Source organism: Anas platyrhynchos, chromosome 1 (genome assembly GCF_047663525.1).
Source record: "Anas platyrhynchos isolate ZD024472 breed Pekin duck chromosome 1, IASCAAS_PekinDuck_T2T, whole genome shotgun sequence".
In the NCBI taxonomy this organism is placed as follows: Eukaryota; Metazoa; Chordata; class Aves; order Anseriformes; family Anatidae; genus Anas; species Anas platyrhynchos.
The window spans coordinates 152,277,872-152,297,829 of NC_092587.1; the positions used below are offsets into that span (position 1 = coordinate 152,277,872).

The 19,958-nt window shown below is 42.2% G+C and overlaps 1 protein-coding gene and 1 long non-coding RNA gene across 2 annotated transcripts in view; one reads left to right on the forward strand and one right to left on the reverse strand.

Annotated features, from left to right (window-relative positions):
- Nucleotides 1-392: 392 nt before the first annotated feature.
- The window catches only part of UBAC2 (UBA domain containing 2), an 86,534-nt gene continuing 66,968 nt past the window's right edge, over nucleotides 393-19,958 (reverse strand). The window contains exons 7-9 of the mRNA XM_027443585.3: nucleotides 18,147-18,392; nucleotides 4,181-4,303; nucleotides 393-1,117 (exon numbers count right to left, since the gene is read on the reverse strand). Coding sequence (XP_027299386.1) covers nucleotides 1,010-1,117; nucleotides 4,181-4,303; nucleotides 18,147-18,392 — 477 coding nt within the window. The 3' untranslated portion in view covers nucleotides 393-1,009. The remainder of the gene's footprint in view (nucleotides 1,118-4,180; nucleotides 4,304-18,146; nucleotides 18,393-19,958) is intronic.
- LOC106017311 (uncharacterized) lies at nucleotides 7,977-9,879 on the forward strand. Its single transcript, XR_001190701.5, has 2 exons — nucleotides 7,977-8,143; nucleotides 8,285-9,879. It is a non-coding gene; the product is annotated as an uncharacterized lncRNA (long non-coding RNA).

Sequence of the window (19,958 nt, forward strand, 5' to 3'; positions counted from 1 at the left end):
TTCGTCTCTGTGACCAACAGTAGCTGCTCGAGAGAGCAAGGATTCACCCACATCTCCAAAAGTAGAAAACTAGAACTATATAGAAAAGATAGTTTTTTATATTTTCCCTTTGAGACAGCAGGTAGCCAGCTCAAAACATGAAACCAGCACAGAGGAGACTGAGCACACATCCATCGTTACAGAAGTTGGTCTGAATTAGATGTAGAAGCCATTCAAATCATTCCAGTTCTGACCTCGTTGTACTACTCGATCCACTTTTATTGCTTCCAGTGAGTGTCCTCATGCCCTGTGTCTGAACAGCAACTTTCTTGGTTTGTAAAATTTCAATTTACAGTGGTCGCTGACCACAGCTTGCAATACGCACACGAACGTCCTCATATCCTACCTGCGCATCATGTGCTGAATGACAACTTTTATTTAAAAAGGAATTCAGGAAATAAAATATTACAGGCGTTAATAAACCTTCCTGAAGAATGACAAATAGTCCCAAAACCCCTTCCTGAACTGAAAACAAAGTGATCTTCAAACATCTTATTATTGTAGTCAAAAAACAGGTACTGTAAAATAACATGTAAGCTAGAGAAATTAGGCTGGTAAATGAAGAAAATACAATTTTTCTTGACAGGTAGTAAATCTAGTTGTGGTGGTTGCTGGAGCCTCTTTCCCTAGTCATTAAGTCTGACAACATGTCTAACAATGATTTACAAGAGAAAAAAAAAACACCTACTCCATTTAAAAAATAAATTTAGGTGATATCCAGTAATAAGGAGAAACTAAAGTTATTTTGAAAAGGATAACCAGGACAGAAACCACCAATTGATTTGAAGGCTTGGGAACATTTCACATCATTCATGAACATTGCTTTCAACCACCGGTCACGCAGAGCCAGCCTCTTCTTCCTGACGCTGCTTGCAGGGACGACCTTCGTCAGTCTGTCCAGCAGGTGGCTTTGATCCTCTTTCAGACGCGTACAAACCCCACGAGGAGAGTTCCTTCGCACAGAAACCCATCAGTGCTGCAGTAGAAAATTAGTGGCTACATTTAAGTCATTGTTTGAAGCCCTCAAAGCTTCCAGAGCATCTCCCCTGGAAAAGCCCATTTCCATAAGTCGTGCGACCTGTAAGAGAAATAACATCAAACCACTGAAAAAACAGAGTTTTGTTCATACTGCGTGTGCATTAGCTTTGTGACAGGGTCAGGGATCACCTTTTCCCACTAATCAGTCTGTTCCCACAGAATAAGCAAGCACAGGTACACGACACCACAAAGACACATCTGGGACAGCACGCTTGAAGATACTGTCAGAGAAAGAGATGGCTGCTTTGTGATAGCTTATTAAAAAAACAACCTTTTGCTGAAAATGTATTTTCCTAGCTGGTCTAGTTTTGAGAGAAGGGTGAAATGGAAAGGAAGCTTTGTTGCCTGGCTGGCATTGCTTGTATTTTGGTACCATCTCAGGGCTCACTGCTCTGGAGAAGCACAGGCCCTCGAGAACCCAACGCTGACCAAAATGTGGGATTTTGCAGCACCTGGGAAAACCTGTCTGTACATACTTTGCTGTACTTTCCTTGAAAAAAACCCCCACTTCTCCAAAGGTCATAAAAAACAATGCATAAAAACCAACAGCACATTCACTCTAGGTGGTTTGTACAATGAACCTGAAAGCTGCCCCTACAGCAGAGGCAATGCAATACTTAAATTGGTTTGGTAAAATTCATGGAAGGATTCTAAATATTTTAAAAACGGCACACATCAATGACATCTGATGGAAGAATTACCTGGACATGGGCATATTAAGAGAGTGATTTGGGTAATCAGGAACCAGTTGATCAACCTTTTCTGCAGTATCACGAACAGACACCTAACATTTTTGGTTTGTGCTAAGGGATACTCAAATTATTAAATGGGAAAAAAAACATGCATGTAATCAAATTTAATCTAGGATTAAGTTCCAATTTAAACTGCATTAAAAACCTACAATTCTCCACTAGGTATAACCAAAAGTCACTATGTAACTAATTCCTTTTTATACTTAATCACCCATAGAGGGGAAAAAGAGGCTGGGGTGCAGCGTGCAGAGCTAACCACGGCCGCTGGCAGCACGAAGCAGCCTCCCTCCTGCCCTGTTATCACGCTGGCCTGCGAGCAGACACCGCAGCTCCCGAAAGTGGAAGCTGCGGGCTGTGAGCTGCTCCTCCACGGGCAGGCTTGCACGGAGGGAGCGGGAGCACGGCCGAGGCCCTTCGTGTCTTGGGAGGAGCCTTCCTGGGGCACACCAGCACTTCATGCAACAGAGGAAAGGTGCAACTGAAGGCAACCTTCCCGTCCTCCAAGACACCCCCAGAACATTCAGTATTTTTCATCTTTTCTGCCTTGGTGGCTTGTCGAGTTGCTAGGAAATGTTTGAAAACTGTTACCTTGGCTGTCAAAATATCAAACATGGTGCCTGTTTGGTGCGTTTCACCCCTTCTCCCCTTCACTCCCCAGCGTCAGTTTCTCACCTTCTTGCAGAGAGAGACACAAGCTGTTACTTTCGACTTCTCTGCGATACCAAACTGGATTTCAGAGCCGCTACCTTGCTAACGCTTCCTATCTCACATGTTTCACCTAAGGCCATGGGCTTTATGAGAACGAGGCCAAGCGATGGAAATAAAAGCTAACCACAGAAATACACTTCAGAAAGAAAAAAAAAAAAAAAAAGCTAGTGGCCACGAATTCTAACTTTAACTTTCAATAAGTGGCGGATGGAGTCGCAACGTTCCCATTTACAGAAATATCCAGCGAGCACGACGAGGGATAAATTTTAACAACAAAAAGCTGTTTTTGTCTGAGCGTATTTTAATCACAGGAACTGAATCCAGCTCCAGGAAGCTGAGCTGCACACTGGTAACGGTAATTTAAGGTACTAAAAAACCCACAAGACAGGCAGAGATTTTTTGTACCAAAAGTGTTGCCTACGCTTGCAAATTTGAACCTGGGGAACAGACACCAACCTTGCACTCCTGCCACTCACTCTGAGACAATTAATTTACGGAGCAATCCTGAGAAACCAAAGGTGCCTGGACTTCTTTTTGCCTTGCAGGGCACAGCGCTTCGGATGACAGCAGCCAGGTGATCTCTCTGACTTCAATGTGTTAGAAAATGCAAGCGTATATTGAAGTGCTTTCATGAATCTGATCCTGGGTCAGTTTTGGGGTCAGAAGCCCCAAAACTTTTTTTTTGTTGTGTTGGCTGGTTCTTTTTTTTTTTTTTTTCCTCCTTTTCTGATGTAGTCATCGATGAAGTTAACTTTGAACATAACCCAGCACTGAACCAAAACTGGAACTGGATCATAGTAATGACTTCTCTTTGGAGCAACCTCATTCTAAAATAACTAGAAACAACAGCATGGCACTAGCAAGTGTTGATTTACCTCCTTAAAATGGGAAAAAGGGAAAGAAAAATTCACTCTTGAAACCTAGTCTTGTTCAGGAACAGCGGAGATGTTAGACTATGAAAAGGCCAATGCTGTTAACCGCAGATGGGCTAAAAACTGGAGAAGTTGATCACACACAGTAAATCCTGAACAGAAAAACAAGCCTAATGTTCAGTTCTTCAGCTTCCTAGTAAATCATCCTCTCTTCTGAGAAAACAAAACTGAGCCAATCCAAACCACACACCAAACCAAACCAAACCTATTGACAAAAGCCTAAATTTCCACTAGGCAGAACACACACACAACTCCTCTCTCAACCAGATCGTGTACGGAAACATCAAAGTTTTACACCAAGCGTGTGCTGCAGTCCACAGGTGGCATAACCTTTTTTATTTCCAAACAGCTCCATGACTGAATTGGAAAATTAAGCTGGAGACCTCAGTGAAGGAAAAAGCTGTATGCCTACAGGGAAAATGGTGAAATCTATTTGTCATTCTTCCTTTTTTTTGGAACACATATTTTATCAGATTTGGGTAGTCCCCACTAGTGAAACTGTCTAATCTTTAAATACAAAAGACAGAAAGATGCTCATAAAAGCAGAAATTCCCAAGTTGATTTGAAACTCTAGTTTGTACCGTGACTGTTACCTTATATTCTGGTTTGTGCTGCTGTGGAGAATGATTCAGAAATTGTGTCAACAGACAATACATAATCAGAGATGATCCCTGACCGTTTCTTAATAAAATAATATATATAAAAAATTACCTGCTCTTCAGAAACCTCGGTAGGTGGAGGTGTGTCTTGATCAGACGGACGATGATCTTGATAATTCGCATTCTGTCTGTGACGTAGAGGAGGAAACAGTCTATTCCAGTTAATCATCCCACCCTGAAACCAGACACTGCCGTCAGTCTCTTTGCAAAGAACTAGGCACTTTTAAAGAAGAAGATCACACGCCTCATGTAATTCAAAAGGCAAACATTTGCATAAAATGCTTATTTCAAACAACAAGGGCTGCTGTAGTCTGTCGTGAAGCCAACATTGGGCTGGTTACTGCTTTACTAGCTGCTGGAAGTAGTCACCGTAAACTCAGGAAGAGTGCTAATAAAAGGAGGAAAGGATTGTCTGATTTCTTGCTCATAATTCATGTTTCCCATCCATCATGAACAATTTGGTGTACTACAGCAATGGGTTTCTGAGGCCGCAGACCCTGCTCTCTCTGCCAAGAGGGATTTGCCTGGCAAGAGATGCATCAGAGGGTCCTGCGAGTGCCTCGCATGGGGAAAGGAGTGAAAGAAGGAAGCAGGGGGAAAGCAAAAATGCGTTTCATTGCTTCCACAAAACCACGTCAGGAAACTCAGAACACATGCTGCTGATCACACGCCCAGCTCGCAGGCTACCTGTGACAGACTTTGCATGCCAGGGATGATTTCTGTGACATCAATACTACTGCTAGAGACTCTCGGTCTTCCCTAACTTCAGTGTATCAAACCCCACTGCAAAATCTGGCCGTACTGCAGCGCTCAAACATTTTGTAACCACACGGTACTCCCACAGATGCACAGCAGTAGTGTAAGTACGGCGTAAATCACAGAACCGAAACTTTCTTTTATCGGCCAAGCTTAAAGCCCTGTAACAGCAAGACGTTTAGAACACGAAGCACAAGCGTTAGCAGTGCCCAGGAGTATTCCACCTTCCATTCATGACCTTAAACAAACACCTCTGAAGGGATTTCCTATCACAGCAGGACCTGCGAGTGGGGAAGAGCAGCCAACCCCATCCCTCGCTGTTCTCTGCGATGCAGCTGGTGTTGTGCTCTCCCTCCTCGCCGGCTCCCTCTGTTACTATGGAGAAGATCCCCCTCCCTTTCTGTATATATAGGACACGGGCTTCCTTCCTCTAGTTGCTCTATTTTAGTTCTGTACTGTCGTTTCTCAGAAGACCTTCCTCTTAAGAGAGTTTTTTTTCTTTTCTCCTCTCAGTTAGGGCTCTTCCTGCCTTTATGTACTCCTAGAGCATTAAATGCTCTCTGCTCCACCAGATCATCATTGGCAGCAGCAAAACCTGATCCCAGACAAAAAAAAAAAAAAAAAAAAATCATTTATTTAGGGTTCCCGCCCTTTCCTTTGCTTTCTTCCGTTCTCTCCCAAGGAGACCCAGCCAGCCCAGACACCACAGGGGGCAGTGCAATAGCACGCTTGACGAAGCATCTGGGGACTCATTAGATCTGACCCACTCGCTTGCAAAATGTTCCAGTCCCTCACGTTATAGCACTTTTTTCCCTGTGAAGATGCGAGATAGCTAGGAGTCATAACCAGTCTTCAATCCAGTTTCCACTCCTAGTGATTTGGAGATTAAAAAAATTGTTACCCACCTACATTTCTACTTTGTACACCGTGTACCACATCTGCTTAACCATCACGAGCTTTTACCTTGAAGGATTTCACGCCTTGCGTTAGCCAAGCAGCCACAGTAAAAAGGAGAATTATTTTGTAGTTTAAGCCCGGAGAGGGATCTCAGACTTACTACTGAGACTGATGCACTGCTTCTCCGTGGTATTGGAAAATCACATGTCCTGTACTTCCCCATCTATAATTTCCCCTAGCTCAGAGTTATGTTGTGTTTTAATTCATTAATTCTGAATTTCTGGAAGCCCACTAAGCTCTACAGTTAAGCAAGAACAATGAACTTAGGCTGCTTTGCCTGTGTTTCTTCTTTTTTGAAAGACCAGAGGGGGAGAAAATAATGTTTCCAGGGGTGATTCAAGCAAAACTGCTGAATTGAAAAAAGCCAGCAGGACCATGGCATTTTTAATTTTTTTTTGTAGCACCAGAATTCACAGAGAATAATGCATATGAAATGTAAAATCTACAGTAAATGTATTAATTTATCAGTATGTTGGTGTATCTGAAGACTGAAATAAATGTACCTTTCCAGCTGTGCTCTCAGCTGCCTGTTCCAGTTGGGTTTTGCACCCGCCCTGCCCCGTGCTGCTGACACGTAACAAAGAGGCCTGGCTGTCTCCTTCTCCTAAACTTACATTTTAAATCAGCGTGCACGACATGCACTGCCTGCAGTACAAAGCCCAGACTCCCTAATAAGGTAAAAGCTTAGTTTTGTAGGTTTATAATGGAAAACTTGATAAGCTGCAGATATGGGCTGACGCACTAAGAATGGTTCCGCGCAAAGCCTGCGATCCCTTTCCCAGAGATCGCAGACAGACAGACAGACCAACACGGCTGTGGAAACATCCTTTCCAGCTGTCCTCGGAATATTTCAATTACCTTTGGAAATGGTGACGAATGTAACCCACCAGCTCTTGCCTATACTAACGACTTGAGAATACCCAAAATGCAAGTAGTGAAGGCTGAAAGTCTTAATGTTTTGTGACCACCGATGTTCAGGATTAATTCCAGCTTACTCTGGATGGTCTACTTCTCAACTGAGTATTCACAAAGGGCATCTAAGCCATGCGCATTAAGATTCTTGATCCTTAACTGCAGGGAAATTGTTTCCCTTCATAGGCTTGCTTCTGATTAAATGACAGGCTTGTACAATGTAAAAGAGCAGAGATCCGGGGAACTGCAGCAGGAGTTGGTACCATGGCCAAGAGTAAAGAGAAGAAGACCTTAGGAAGCACTGCTAGTGTCTCAGATCCACAGAAAGTAGAGACCAAGGCTGTGGATTTCCAGTGTGGATGGTGACTTTCAGGTAAGCTTAACTATCACAACAGAAAGACAGTAAGAACTGTGATTTTTAATTTGACCCAAAGTGAGCATCCAAAAATGCCTTAAATTAACTAAAGCTCTCAAATTCCAGTTAAAAATATGCAGATTTCCAGACCAGTACTCTACCTTGCCTTACAGAAGTTACTCTTCAGCCCTCCCCTTCACAATTTTGTGATGAGTTCTGCACTCTGTGACCACACTAAGCCACTTATTCTGAGAACCGTCAGGAAGATTTCACACGGCGATAACCAATGTGATAAATTCATTTGAGCAATGCTTCTAAATCACCTGAGAGTCCCTGCTGGAGATCAGCAAACTTGAAAAAAGCAGGAAAGGGGCTAATAATTAAGCAGTGAGGGTGATCGAGGGCCCAGGATGTCAGCTCCTTTCCTGAGCAGCACCTTCATGACAAATGTCTGTCAGTCTGATCCATTTAAGGAAAGGCAGGCAGTTCTGTGATTCTGGTTTGTCTGTTTACTATGAGAATAATTAGGTTTAATACTAAATAGTTGAGTGTTTAGTATTCAGCCCAGGTGACAACACACTAGCAGAGAGGCCACGCCAGACGAGCAGCGCAGGCCCAGTGACAGCAGCCATGGTCAGCCAGGAGTCTGGCCTGCCATGAGGCAGGTCTAAGATCAATCCTATAAGTCCCACCAGTGGGGTCAGGACCCGTCGGGGGTAGATGTGGCTTGGCACAGGCGTATCCACGCAGCAGCTCAGCAAAGGCCAAGGGGAAGGCCCTGCCTTCAGAGGCAACTCCCAGCCGAGGTGGGCGAGGCCCCAACAAGGCTTCTCACGGACGTTTCCAACCACAGCTCTTTCTCACAAGTCTGCCCCAGGGTTAGGAGCTGTCCCGTGTCAGAGCTGGCCCTCAGCCCGGGCAGATGCAACCCCCTGGAGAGCCTGTTGGCGTGCTCGGGGTCACGATGTGACGATACGCCACCTCCTTCCCCCATCCAGGCTGACAGGAACCGCTCGTCACACTACCCACACGTAGGTAAGGTTTCTTCTTGTGGTCTGCTTTCCTAGTCCAAATCTTCTACATCTGATTTTGTCAGACTCACTATAGCAAAATTTATTTATTTATTTATTTATTTATTGCGTATTTAATTTTTCCTTTGTCTCATCTGTTCTGCAGGATGAGAGGCTCGAGGAGGCCTCTTCTCTTCTCCCAGCGTTGAAGCAGCACCAAGCTTACCGCCATCACGAGGCTCCCATCAGCTTGCACACACGCTGCAGGCCCTGCAGTGGGATGCTGTGAAGAATTTCTAGTCTTGTTGTCAATCATCAAGCTCAGTTTCACAACATTAATCAGAAACTGCGTTTCAGATGTCCTGACGTCTGCTCCTCTACTAGAGAGAGACAACCACTGAAAAAATCACTCCACAAACCATCATTCATACAAGTATGTTGTACGAGGTGGTGACTGGGCCCTCATTTCTGCCTGCAACAAAATCTTCCTTGCATCATCAGGAAAAACTCTTGACAAAAAGATGCTCCAACAATTAGCTGAAGAGAAGGAAGTTGGACACATTTAAGGAAAATCCTACAAGCTTTTCTCGCACCCTTCCTCCTAAGGTTTTATTTTTTAACTAAAGAAAATTGCAGCTTCTTTTGATGTTAGCAGTACAAAGAATGAGTGAATTGGTTGATGGCAAATTCGTTGTTACTGTCTGACTGGAGACAAACGCACCGAGGAGCCCATTTTATCAATTTCTGATAAATCCCTACTAGAAGGAGATGAGGAAAACACTGGGAATGTTGGGACTTCTGCTACAGGAAAGCGACAAATCAGTCATGAGCTTCAGATGACCAAAGGATGAGATTTAGGAAAGGATTCAATTAAGGGAATGCAAAAACGGCAGCTCTCCCCCCCAGAAAATGTTATAAGGAAATACCATATCGATGAATTACTCTTGGATAGCCGCCACTGCTTTACGTATTGACGTTATGCCTTGTTAGGTCACATCCTTGATTTTTTTTTTAGTGGTGCCTGGGACAATGCTGTTTACAAGAAAGGAGGATACTCCTTTCCTTGTAAAGGAAAATATATTCATACCACCCTACGAACTAGCAAATGTCTTTGATTGTACAGCTTGCTGAAAGCCGAGTTGCACCATTTTTTTCACGTGATCTCCTTTCTCTCTTAGGAGAGGCAGCTCTCCCCGTTTCCCATATACGTACCTGCCATGGTATACTCTGTAAAATACTTCCTAGCCAAACTTGACAAATAAAAATGTATTGTGGACAACTAACAAGCATCCACTGAAGTAGCTACCATGTGCATCTACTTCAATTAGATTTATTTTACCAGAATTGAAAGAAAATGCTTTATAAAAGTCCTCTTGAAAGTGATGCATGTGGTTAAGATATTTTGATAATGTTATCTCATGTATATGGTTAATGCCAACTCGCCATCTGTTTGCACAAACAGGAAACACCTCCTGATATCTGTCCTGTTCACCTTTTCTTAACACAACAACCACAGCGAAAGAAAAAAAAAAAAAAAAGGAAATTGCTTTGCATTTCATCTTTTAAAGTAACATTTTTAGAGTTTGCTGCTCTGCATAGGCGCCATTACTTAGCATTTGGTATAAATGTTGTCTTCTTACATACAAAATTTCATTAAAAATATACGTATAATGTACTGAAAACAAAAAAACCTCTCATTTGCTTTTCAGATGACTCCGAAGTATGCGTACCGATAAAATAAAGAAAAAGTGTGGTTGTGAATGACACGCTGAGATCTGCTGCCTCAGTATCTGGACGTTGTGTAAGACAGATTGGTGACAAAAGTGACATTTCCAGTGGGCTTTGCCTAGCCCATCTCTTTTTCTGAGGTCAACACTCTTCTGGGGGATTATTTCATCTGCAACTTCTTTTTTTTTGAAGCTTTAATAACTTCCTTTTTAGAAAGGGGGTAGAAATGTAACCGTGTGAGTGTTGTGAGCATCACCCATAACGATGGGATGAATTTTTCACCAAGGAAAGTAGTCTAGCAGTTTCTAAACATATTTCACTTTTCTCTGGGAATCTATGCTACAGACAAGTCTCTTTAGCCAAGAGGCTCTGTCTCCAGCTCTTATTTGCTGCATCCTGAACTTTGATGTCTGCATTCTCCCACAGGAGCTCATGTGTCACAGAAGTTCACAAATCCACATGTGGGCTTTTCTGAAGCCTGATCAGCTATTTCCTTTGAAATCTAGGAGGAACACCTTAATCTGGCCCCTGAAGCTGCCTGAGAAACAATGGCAGGGACTTCAGCACAGGCACCACGTGCTGTAGCTGTAGTAGCAGAAGCCAGAAACGCCAAGTAGCAGCCACATCTGCAGCTTGGGCAGCAAGGTGGGAAGGGCTGCTGCTGCATTCAGGGGAGGTGTAAGAGAGTTTTTAATGCTTCCTAGTGTGCTCATGCACGCACAGGCACTTGGTCTTGCAGACTGCTTGCCCTACACGACAGGAAGGGGTACCGTTATATGACTCACACACAACTGGCTGGCAGCAAGTGAAAAGTTGCGGAGGTGCTCCCAAAACCCGCTGGGTAGCGCAAAACACTGAAAGGGGCAAGACTGCTCTGTGGTCAGCCCATAACAGGGAGGTTAAATACCTGCTCGGCACCAAGCTGTGCATCACCGCAGCATTCACTTTTCAGTACTGCTGTGGTGCGGCAGGTCAGCTGCAAAGTGTTGGATCACTGCGGCAAGAAGAAAGAAAGAAACTTCATATCCACCAGAAACTGAAAGCTGGCGTTTCTGAGACCTGATGGTACTCATTCATCCAGCATCAGGGAAGTGTTGAGCTGGATTCTCAGACTTTGTCTGCACTAAGAAATGGGAATTTAGATCTTTTCTAGGCAGGAGAGACGAGGCTTCAGCCACCGTTTCAAAGCACTTCCATTTGCAGACTCTCTGGCTTCACTCTTGCTTGCTTGTGTCAGCTGCTCTTCATACAAACTGGTCACGGCTACACCAGCTGTCAGTCATCATCACCACCCGAATTTTACAGGGATGGAAGGAATTGGAGCTGCTCTTACGTTGAGCATTCAATACCTGCTGAGTGAGGTCACCAAGGTGTATGGGTTCAGTGTGCCACACAAATGCTGAAGGTGGGTCCACCAGCACGAACACCACGTCTGGACTTAGGGAAACAAGCTGTTACTCCATTTCAGACACTTCACACAAAGCAGAGGCAGTTCTAATCCTTCCTACAAGGCCCTCTGGATGCTCACTGGTGACATGTGAAGCATGATGATTAGATAGAAAATCTCTCATACACTTCCTTTTCACAAGCCTTTTCAAACATGAATAAGTAGAGGTCAAAACAAAAGTGAGAAATCAAAGTTTCAAAATTGTTTTGATTTGAGAAGCTGAGCTAACAAACGCTGGGCACAAAGAAAACTCAAAACCAAATTCTCCAATATACTTAGCAGAAGCAAATACTTGAGTGCATAATGGGCCAGTCTGTGATTGTGCAGGGGAAAAAAAAATAAATTATCATCCCTTTTTGGGGATCGAAGATTGAGGTTCTGTCTTAGGCTACAAATAGGATGGGCTTCCATTTGTTGACAACACAAAATCAACGTTCAAGGTGGCACATTGGCAGTACTGCTTGGCAAAACCTACACGTTTACTGTGCCTCTGAGGCTTCAGCAAACAGTCGGAAACACGGGCCTGCAGTTTCTACATGCTGCTATCAGAGTTCCCATCAGAAAACCTGAACACTGACAAGGGTCACGTACTAGCTGAAAGACATGCCTCTTCTCTATTACATGAGATGAAAACTGACACTAGGAAGAAGAAATGGTTTCCAAACAAGACTCTCAGTGCAGATGAAGGATAACAGAAAAAGCTTTAGAATCTCAGCCCCCAAACTGGACGCCTTGTGACCCATGTTTGAAAATACAGATGAAAGTAACAACTAAAAAGAAACTTGCCTTCTGTGAACAGGCATAGATCAGACAGCAGAGAATTATATGCTCTTGAAATGCTTGGGGAGATTCGGATGCCAGGAGCTTTTTTAAAGGGACTACCTCAAATAAATTGTCAAGAGTACGAGTATAGAACAACAAATGGGAGAAGAAACATAATCTATTTCTCAGAAATTATTTGCTTTGAAGTAAGACACTGTTTTTCCTTAGGAAGTTGTCCAGCCATTGCTTCTGTAGGGAAATCGATTACAAATATTGTATCAAATTTAGCCAGTATCTAAAGGCTACAGCTCAAATGATGAGTCAGACAGAAAGAGAATTGTATAATTCCAGACCAAGAAAAAATGATAGTTCAGTGTGTGAGCAGGTGGGCTACTGAGGACTAGGAGTTTCAGACAGTGACATAGCCTTGTGACTGTGACAGCTGGCTGTTACTGACATATATTCAGATTATTCTAGAAGAACTATAGTTGCTGATTTCCATGAAGAAGATAGAAAAAGAAAGTGGGTCTGTAGAGGAAGTAGTCATAAACTCGTTACCTGGATAAGCACCTGTGAAATTCAACATTTTTAATGATTTCACATCCAGAATCCATGAACAAGTTACCCATAAATAAAAAAAGGCTATTTAGAAATACCCAAATAGTAGTGGGTTATAACTGCTGCAACAGTGTTACTCAATAATGAGTTAAATGCTCAGTTAAATTTAGCCACGCTGATTATTGCTGCAGCATACACGCTTCATTCATGGGCTGGAATAAACCCATAAATCACCAACTAGTTAAGAAAATTCCTTAAAACATGATGTCAATTCTGTAGGCACATATCTCTGGGATCTGAACTCAAGTAACATTTTTATCCTATGAGTACCCTACCTATAGTTGTCTTTGAAGTTTATGACAACACTGTAAAAGACAGTTTCTGTTGAATTATGTCACAAAATCCCAGAGGAGTTACAGGTAACACAGAGTAGTTGGAACAAAAACCTAATTAGAGAAAGACTTTGCATACCACTGGGCTGAAAATCTCACCCATTTATTCAGGTAAACTGGTGTGGTAGATTCCTTCCTGAGAGTGATACTTACATCTGTGGTCAGTATGAGCAAGCTCTTTCCATCCAAAGTTTCGGCTGTGAGAGTGAGAATTTACAGGGACTTACCTGGCAGTGTGCAAAAGGTCACAGAATGTCTCATGAGGTTTCTTGAAACATTTTGGTACTCAGACTTCTGAAGTTATTCGAGAAGACTTGGCCATAATGATATTTCTCAGCACCAGTGTGAAAACTAAAGGATATGGCCAGATCTGGTTCTTAGACTTCTCTGAGAAGGCAGAAATGGACTGTCTGTGAGCATATTTACTGAGGGATTGGTTTCTAGCATTCTGAACAAGGACAACATCCTGAGGACTAATTCTCGTCCTACGACAATTTGCTCCATTTTCTCCATTAAATTCTGTTTTCCAAGGATGGAAGCTGACCACTTAAAATAACCAGGAGGTAAATCAGCAGTACAGCCTCACAGTCCTTAGTTCACAGACTAAGAAAGTGGCACGTTTCTCAGGATACGTAACAATAAAGACACTCAATGCATCTCCCCACAGATCATCCCTCCCGTGTCCCAGGAGGAAGACATCTAGAGAAGGAACAATTAGGGGAAGCCACATTGTTAGAGAAGAAGTCTGGTCTTTGCAAGCAGAAGAAGCTCACATAGAGATGCCTTGTGATATGCATCAAAGGGCTCTCTGGTCTCACTGGAAAGTAACAGCAGTTGGAACTGAGAAACAAAAAGGAGGAAAAAGAACAAAAATAAAGCTTAAAAGTGAAGGAAGGGGCAGAAAAGATTTTCATATATGGCTGTAGGCTTATCACACAGCCTGGAGCACCCTGGGGAAGCTCTTTTTTTGAGCCAAGAAAGTTAAGAGAAACCAAGAAGCAGGCAACGCAGCGTGTTTAACATGCTCAGCATGAACGAAGGAACAAACGTCCTATGGATACAGAGAGCATTTTTTCAAGGTGAAGGGGCTGGGGTTCATTCCTCCCACCCTCCCCACACGCAGAATGGGCGCAGGGGTGAGCACTCAAAGAAGTGGCACGTAATTGCCAGCAGAAGGTGCTGAGCACTTTGTATCCCATACATATCCACCTGCCTTTAGCCCCAGCAGTGCTGCCAGTAGCACCTAGGCACGGGCTCCTCCCTCATCTATTTGCAGCCTGGTTATCTGCCAGCCTCCCCCCGAGGTTCTCAGTGGGAAGTGAAAGTCAAGTTGACTCCCTGCAAGCACAGATGCAGCAATTTCTTCCCCTTTCCCACCAGGCCTTTCATCTGGCTTACAGAAAGATAAACTTCAGAAAAATGCTGGGAAATGAAACGGATGAAGAAATAGAAAAGTCGGGAGACTTACAGGATTGTCTGACGCTTGCTTGTGTCTTGTGAAGCAGTTCGGACATACGAAACTATGGAAAACACCTAATACCTGCTGTTTATTACATTATAGTTCAAATCCTTATTACAGTATTGGAAGGATAAAATAGTGCCAAAGACTTTGACTACATCCTGGCCTGAGCGAGGGAAAGGTGAGTGGCTTCTACCCCTTCAAGATACACCTGATGCATCTTCTACCCCTTCAAGATGCAAATGATGAGCGATGGGTACGACATGATGGGTGAAAATTTCATCCACAGCAAAGAAGAGTGTTGCAAAGGGGCAAACACGAAGTATGGGAAATGATGGGGACAAACGGGAAGAGACGAAAACGCGGGAGGAACATGACATAGAGGGAAATGAAAACGTGAAAATGATAGGAAGGAAGGATATCAGGTTCACAGGAAAAAAAGGAAAACGAGGATAAATTATTTAAACAAGAAAACAGAACTGACAAAAGAGTGGGAAAGCAAAGAATTAAGAAACTAAAGTTTAAGAAGTAGTTACAAAATAGCAAGCTGGTATTTTTAAGGGTATCAATACACATGGCACGCGTTTTATTTCACTGCCTCAAAAAGTGGATGGAGGCAACATTCAGTAATTCTCCGTTTGTGACAAACTCATCATCTCTCAGGATTATCCATGGAAAGAAAAAAAAAGAACAGAAAGTTTTCAACCTGCTCAAGCCCATCTGGGTGAGGACTGTATCCATAGCAACTAGAAAGCAAGAGAAAAATCAGTCATCGTGTAACCACACTCCCCTGAGAAACTAGCAACGTAAGATAAATTTTCAGTTTCTAACAACAGACACAGCACCGCTGCACACTTCTGGGCTAAACTAAATGAGGGACATCAAGCAATGAAGCCCGTGGTTTATGGTCAGGTCCTGTCACTCAACCTGCTCCTCGAAGTGAAGAGGGCTGGCAGCCCAGCAGTCACACACACATCTCTGCTTCAGACTCCTCCAGACCACAACTTTTCTGCAAGAGAAAGACTAGGGAAGGTAAAGCTCAAAGAATTTGAGCTCTAAGAATTTTTTTATTTTTTTTTTTCCCCTGGTAGAAAACATCCAAAGTAAATTCTGGCTTGGATAAAAGAGCCCAGAGAACAGTAGAAGAAAAAGAATTATTTACATTTTAATATCTTAGAGCTATAGGAAAAACAATTTGTGAGAAAGTTTTTTTTTTTCCCCATTGTTTTCTTTGCCTTTTTTATTTTTAAGCTTTTCCTCTTTTTGTCTTGACTTGTCAGGCTCACGTTCTTCAGAACTTCTTCTAAAGACCTGCAGAGTAAGCTTCGGACAAAAAGTGTCTATTTAAGGGCCCTCTTTAAGACCAGAAGAGAGTTTGCCACGCTCTGCAGGTCAACACAGCACTGCTAAAACCGCACATCATGTTCTTGTGTTCTTCCACGTGCTATTGATATGCAGGGAAGCTGATTTCTCTCTTCTCAAACACATAAACAGAAAGAGTAAAGGAAAGGGAGGAATGTGCAGTGGAAAGTTTAAGTCCTTTTCTTTTGCCAAACAACATGGAAAGCAGGAGAGAAAATGTTAATTTATCTCACCTATGCGATACTACCCATGGACAGCATATTGAAATGCCAAAATACGCACAACACTGTCCTAAAATATAATCCAAAGCTGCATTTGATAACCTGACCAATATACTTTACAGCTTGCATTATTTAACTCCCGAAGAAACTGATCTGCATTCTTTGCCAGCCTCACTCCCATGGGTAAAATTATCCTTTAAATCTCATCTGTACTGGGATCTGCTCAACTCCACTGCCTTCAAATTACACCTTCCCAAGCCTCTAAAGACAAAAGAAGTGCGCAAGTACAACTATCTGGAAAATTATTCTCAAGTTTTCAACTGTTTTCGTTTTTTTGAATATTATTTTGAGGCTGAAGTTAACCCGTTTTTCATTTTTTACCACTACAGTTCAACAGTTGAGAATGACACTTTTAATGATTTAGTTGATATCCAGTAAATTCTATGAGTCATAAGCCTGGTAAAAGCTTTCCTAATACATTTTTTTTTCTGATGAACCTTTTTGAAGTGTTCACGCATTGAATCCATTGCTTTCTGCTCACCAGTTTCACCGTCTAGCACTACTGGAAAACTGAAAGCTATGCTAAAGTTAAAGGCCAGTCATGAAAGTAACTTGAAAGAGTTTCAGCAGATTGTTAAGCTGAAGCAAGTCACTGCTGTTCAAACATTTTTCATTTATTCTACTTAAACCCCTCCACCTTTTGAAAAAACTCTGAAGTCAAGTCTGAGAAGACATTTTGCTACCTTTGCTGTTCATAACCCAAGGAAACGTGAAGGAAATGTTATCGACTCAAAAAACATTTACCATTTTGATCTTATCTACTAGTTTTCGCAATTAAATTGTATTACAAAGGCTGTCTTTAACAACTGGTAATTTCTTCCTCTTCTTATTTGAAGAAGCTTAGCTGCCATCGTCACAACAGCTTGTGGCCCAACAGACACTTTCAGTGCGTTTCCTAATACAAGAGTGATATTCAAGAATTGAATAATTTCTAGCTCGGTTCTTCTGTTAAAACTGATTCATGTTCTAGTGTGAACAGAGAGAAGTAGATGAGAATCTTTCCACCTCAGAAACAATTTGACCACATTTAGGCGTTAAGAAATTAAAGAAAACAGAATTCCCGGGACTGGAAACAAAGATTCATACTCCAGTTGTTGGCCAAAGATAAAGCTTTATGCCGACACGTCTCTAATTCTGTCAATGTATTAATGGTAACATGGCTGTACCTACTGGCACTACGTTACCACAAACATAATGAGGACTTTTGTATGAGTATAGAGCTGCATTTTGGGCAGAAGAAATTAAATTAAGACCTCAAAGTGTTAGGCTGTAACAAAATTAGGAGCAACGTATGCTCACAATAGAGCAATGCAAGGTGCACGTTGTCTGCTAGGCTTGATAAGAGTAGTAATGTAAACTTCTAAGGTATAGGAAAAAGTGAACTGAGACACTCTCAGCTCTGTCTTGCTGCCCTACAACACAAAGTATGTGAACATCTGTGTTTTTTGCCTTGACTAAAACAGAAAATAAAAAGGCTCCGCTATTCCATTAAGTAAGGAAATAAAACGAGAGCATTAACTGCTGCAAAGAGAAAGTCCCTGTGGTTGACCTCTGTAAGACAGCTAGAGAATTGAATTTCTGAACTTTCTTACAGACGCAGGCTTTATCCCAAGTACACTTGCAATTAAAGAAGCTATGTAGACAATTTTCAATCCCTCTGAACAGGATGCTAACAATACAAACACTCAGAACAGTCAGAAGTGTTATGATTTCCTAGCTTTCAACAATGGCTCTTCCTAAAGACCACAGAAGAGCAAGCACTTTACCATTCAGCATCATTGTTCATTTCAGCATTGCAGAATGCCAGAAGTACTGATATCCTGACAGGACTCCCTGACGTTTGCTTCCATCTTGTGAAGCAGTTTTAACATACAAAACTATGTAAGCACCCAAATGACCATCAGCAGTAGGACAGAGTATGAAAGACCAATTGAGAAGAATATATCGAAAAGGAATCAACAAAATGTAAGACCTGAAAATGAACGTTTCCCGTTATGTAAACTTAAAATAACCCTTACAGAGTGTGTGTGTAACAATACCTGCTGCTGCCTTTGCCGCCTCATTTGGGCAACCTGAGACATCATGATCTGCCGATCCAGTAGCTCCATCCTCTGCTGCCTCTGGATGTCGACTGTGGCTCCCATTCCCACTCGAATCTCACTCGTTGGTTCCGCAGATGAGAAGATTGGTTCAAGAGTCCAGGAAAATAGCTTTGCTACCCAGCTGGGTACACAAAGAATTCGATGAACCTTTAATATACTGCTATTGTAGCAAATCCCAGAAATCTAGAAGCAAAAATTGAAAGTTAAAAAACAAAGCCTTTAAACACAGCAAGTTTTCTTTGAATTTAGCTGCAGAGATAGCAGATGGTCCTTCTATTTTTTAAAGAACATTTTATTGTATTCACCCAGAGATCTCAGTCTAGAGTCAAGAACAGGGGATTTCTTTCCCTCCAACTTCCTCACCACTACAGACTATATTACCTTCTAAAATCTGTGCACTGCATTGCCTGTGACTCAGAAAGTTGGTTGGGGTTTTTTGTTTGTTTCAGAATTGGAACCATAACTAACCGACCATTTCAAAAAATTTCAAATAAAATTTTGATTTCTAGTAAAGGCAGTGGTCAGGATGTGCTGCATGCTGACTTGAGTAGATTAAGATTGCCCTCAAGGAGGCTGAAGCATTGCAAATGTTCCTTAGCAAAAATCACCCTTCCTTATGGCTTTTGTTCCCACCCCCAAGTTTCACCTTCTAACAGAGACAAAAGCAAAACAGCTGATTTAAAGCTAAATCCAAGAGTATACACAGACACGTGCCAACCTAACTTCTAGGAGAAAAAAAAAAAAAGAACAGTTAATTAAAAAATGACATTGAAGAAAGATAGTCTTTGTGGTGCTCTCTTCCTGCCTGTACGAAAAAAAAAAAAAAAACACATTCCCTGTGTTCATACTTATGTGTGCCTTGGGACTTGATTTCATTCCATATTCAGAAGGAGCAACCGAAATCCATGTGCCCCAGGCTGATCTACAGGCATCACCTGAGCAGCATTTTTAACCCCATCATGAAGCTCCTGAGCTGGAAGTGGTGCAGCAGCAAGGCCAAACTTCTTGTGCAAACTGTCACTCTGCTTTATGCCACGTTTCAGTATTTGTGACTATTTATCAGCTGCTACGCCACAAGAATTATGCTATGACAGCAGAGTGAAATGAACAGGAAGAGATACAAACCCGAAAAAATGCGTAAATGAGACAGACCCAATTAATGCAATTACTTTAAAAGCAATGTAGAACCTCTAAATCTGGGTTATTCTTTTTTTTTTTTGAGGATATGTACTTTTATCTCACTGATATTTGTATAAGCATACAGAAGCATTTCATTGCTGCGTATACAAATGGTGATGGTTTAGGAAAAGGTAATATTCTTTGAGATGGGAATATTTTTCAGATTACTTACAAGGTTATTGCTAATTATCCACTGAGATGATAACTTTTAGAGCAATACATTAGAGCTCTGCTTTGGGAAACGCTCGCTTTCTTTTTATTCTATCATCTTTTATGACTGGTCTTGGGGTTGGATATAGCACCAAAACCAAGCTACAGTTCTAAAATGGGAAAGAACAAGCTTAGGCTATCCTTAACCCCTTATCTTCTTGTGTGGAAGGAGGTAAATGGGATGGGATAAGAGGAAGGACACCGCCTCCGGCATCTCAGTGAAGGTTGCCTTTAACAAAAATGTTCTGTATTTGAAGAAATGTCCTGACAGGACTTCAGGAATGACAGGGCACTGGAACAAAAGCTTCTTGATGACCTCAATATTTCTTTCCTCAGCTCTAGTGAAAACGTTCCAGAGGA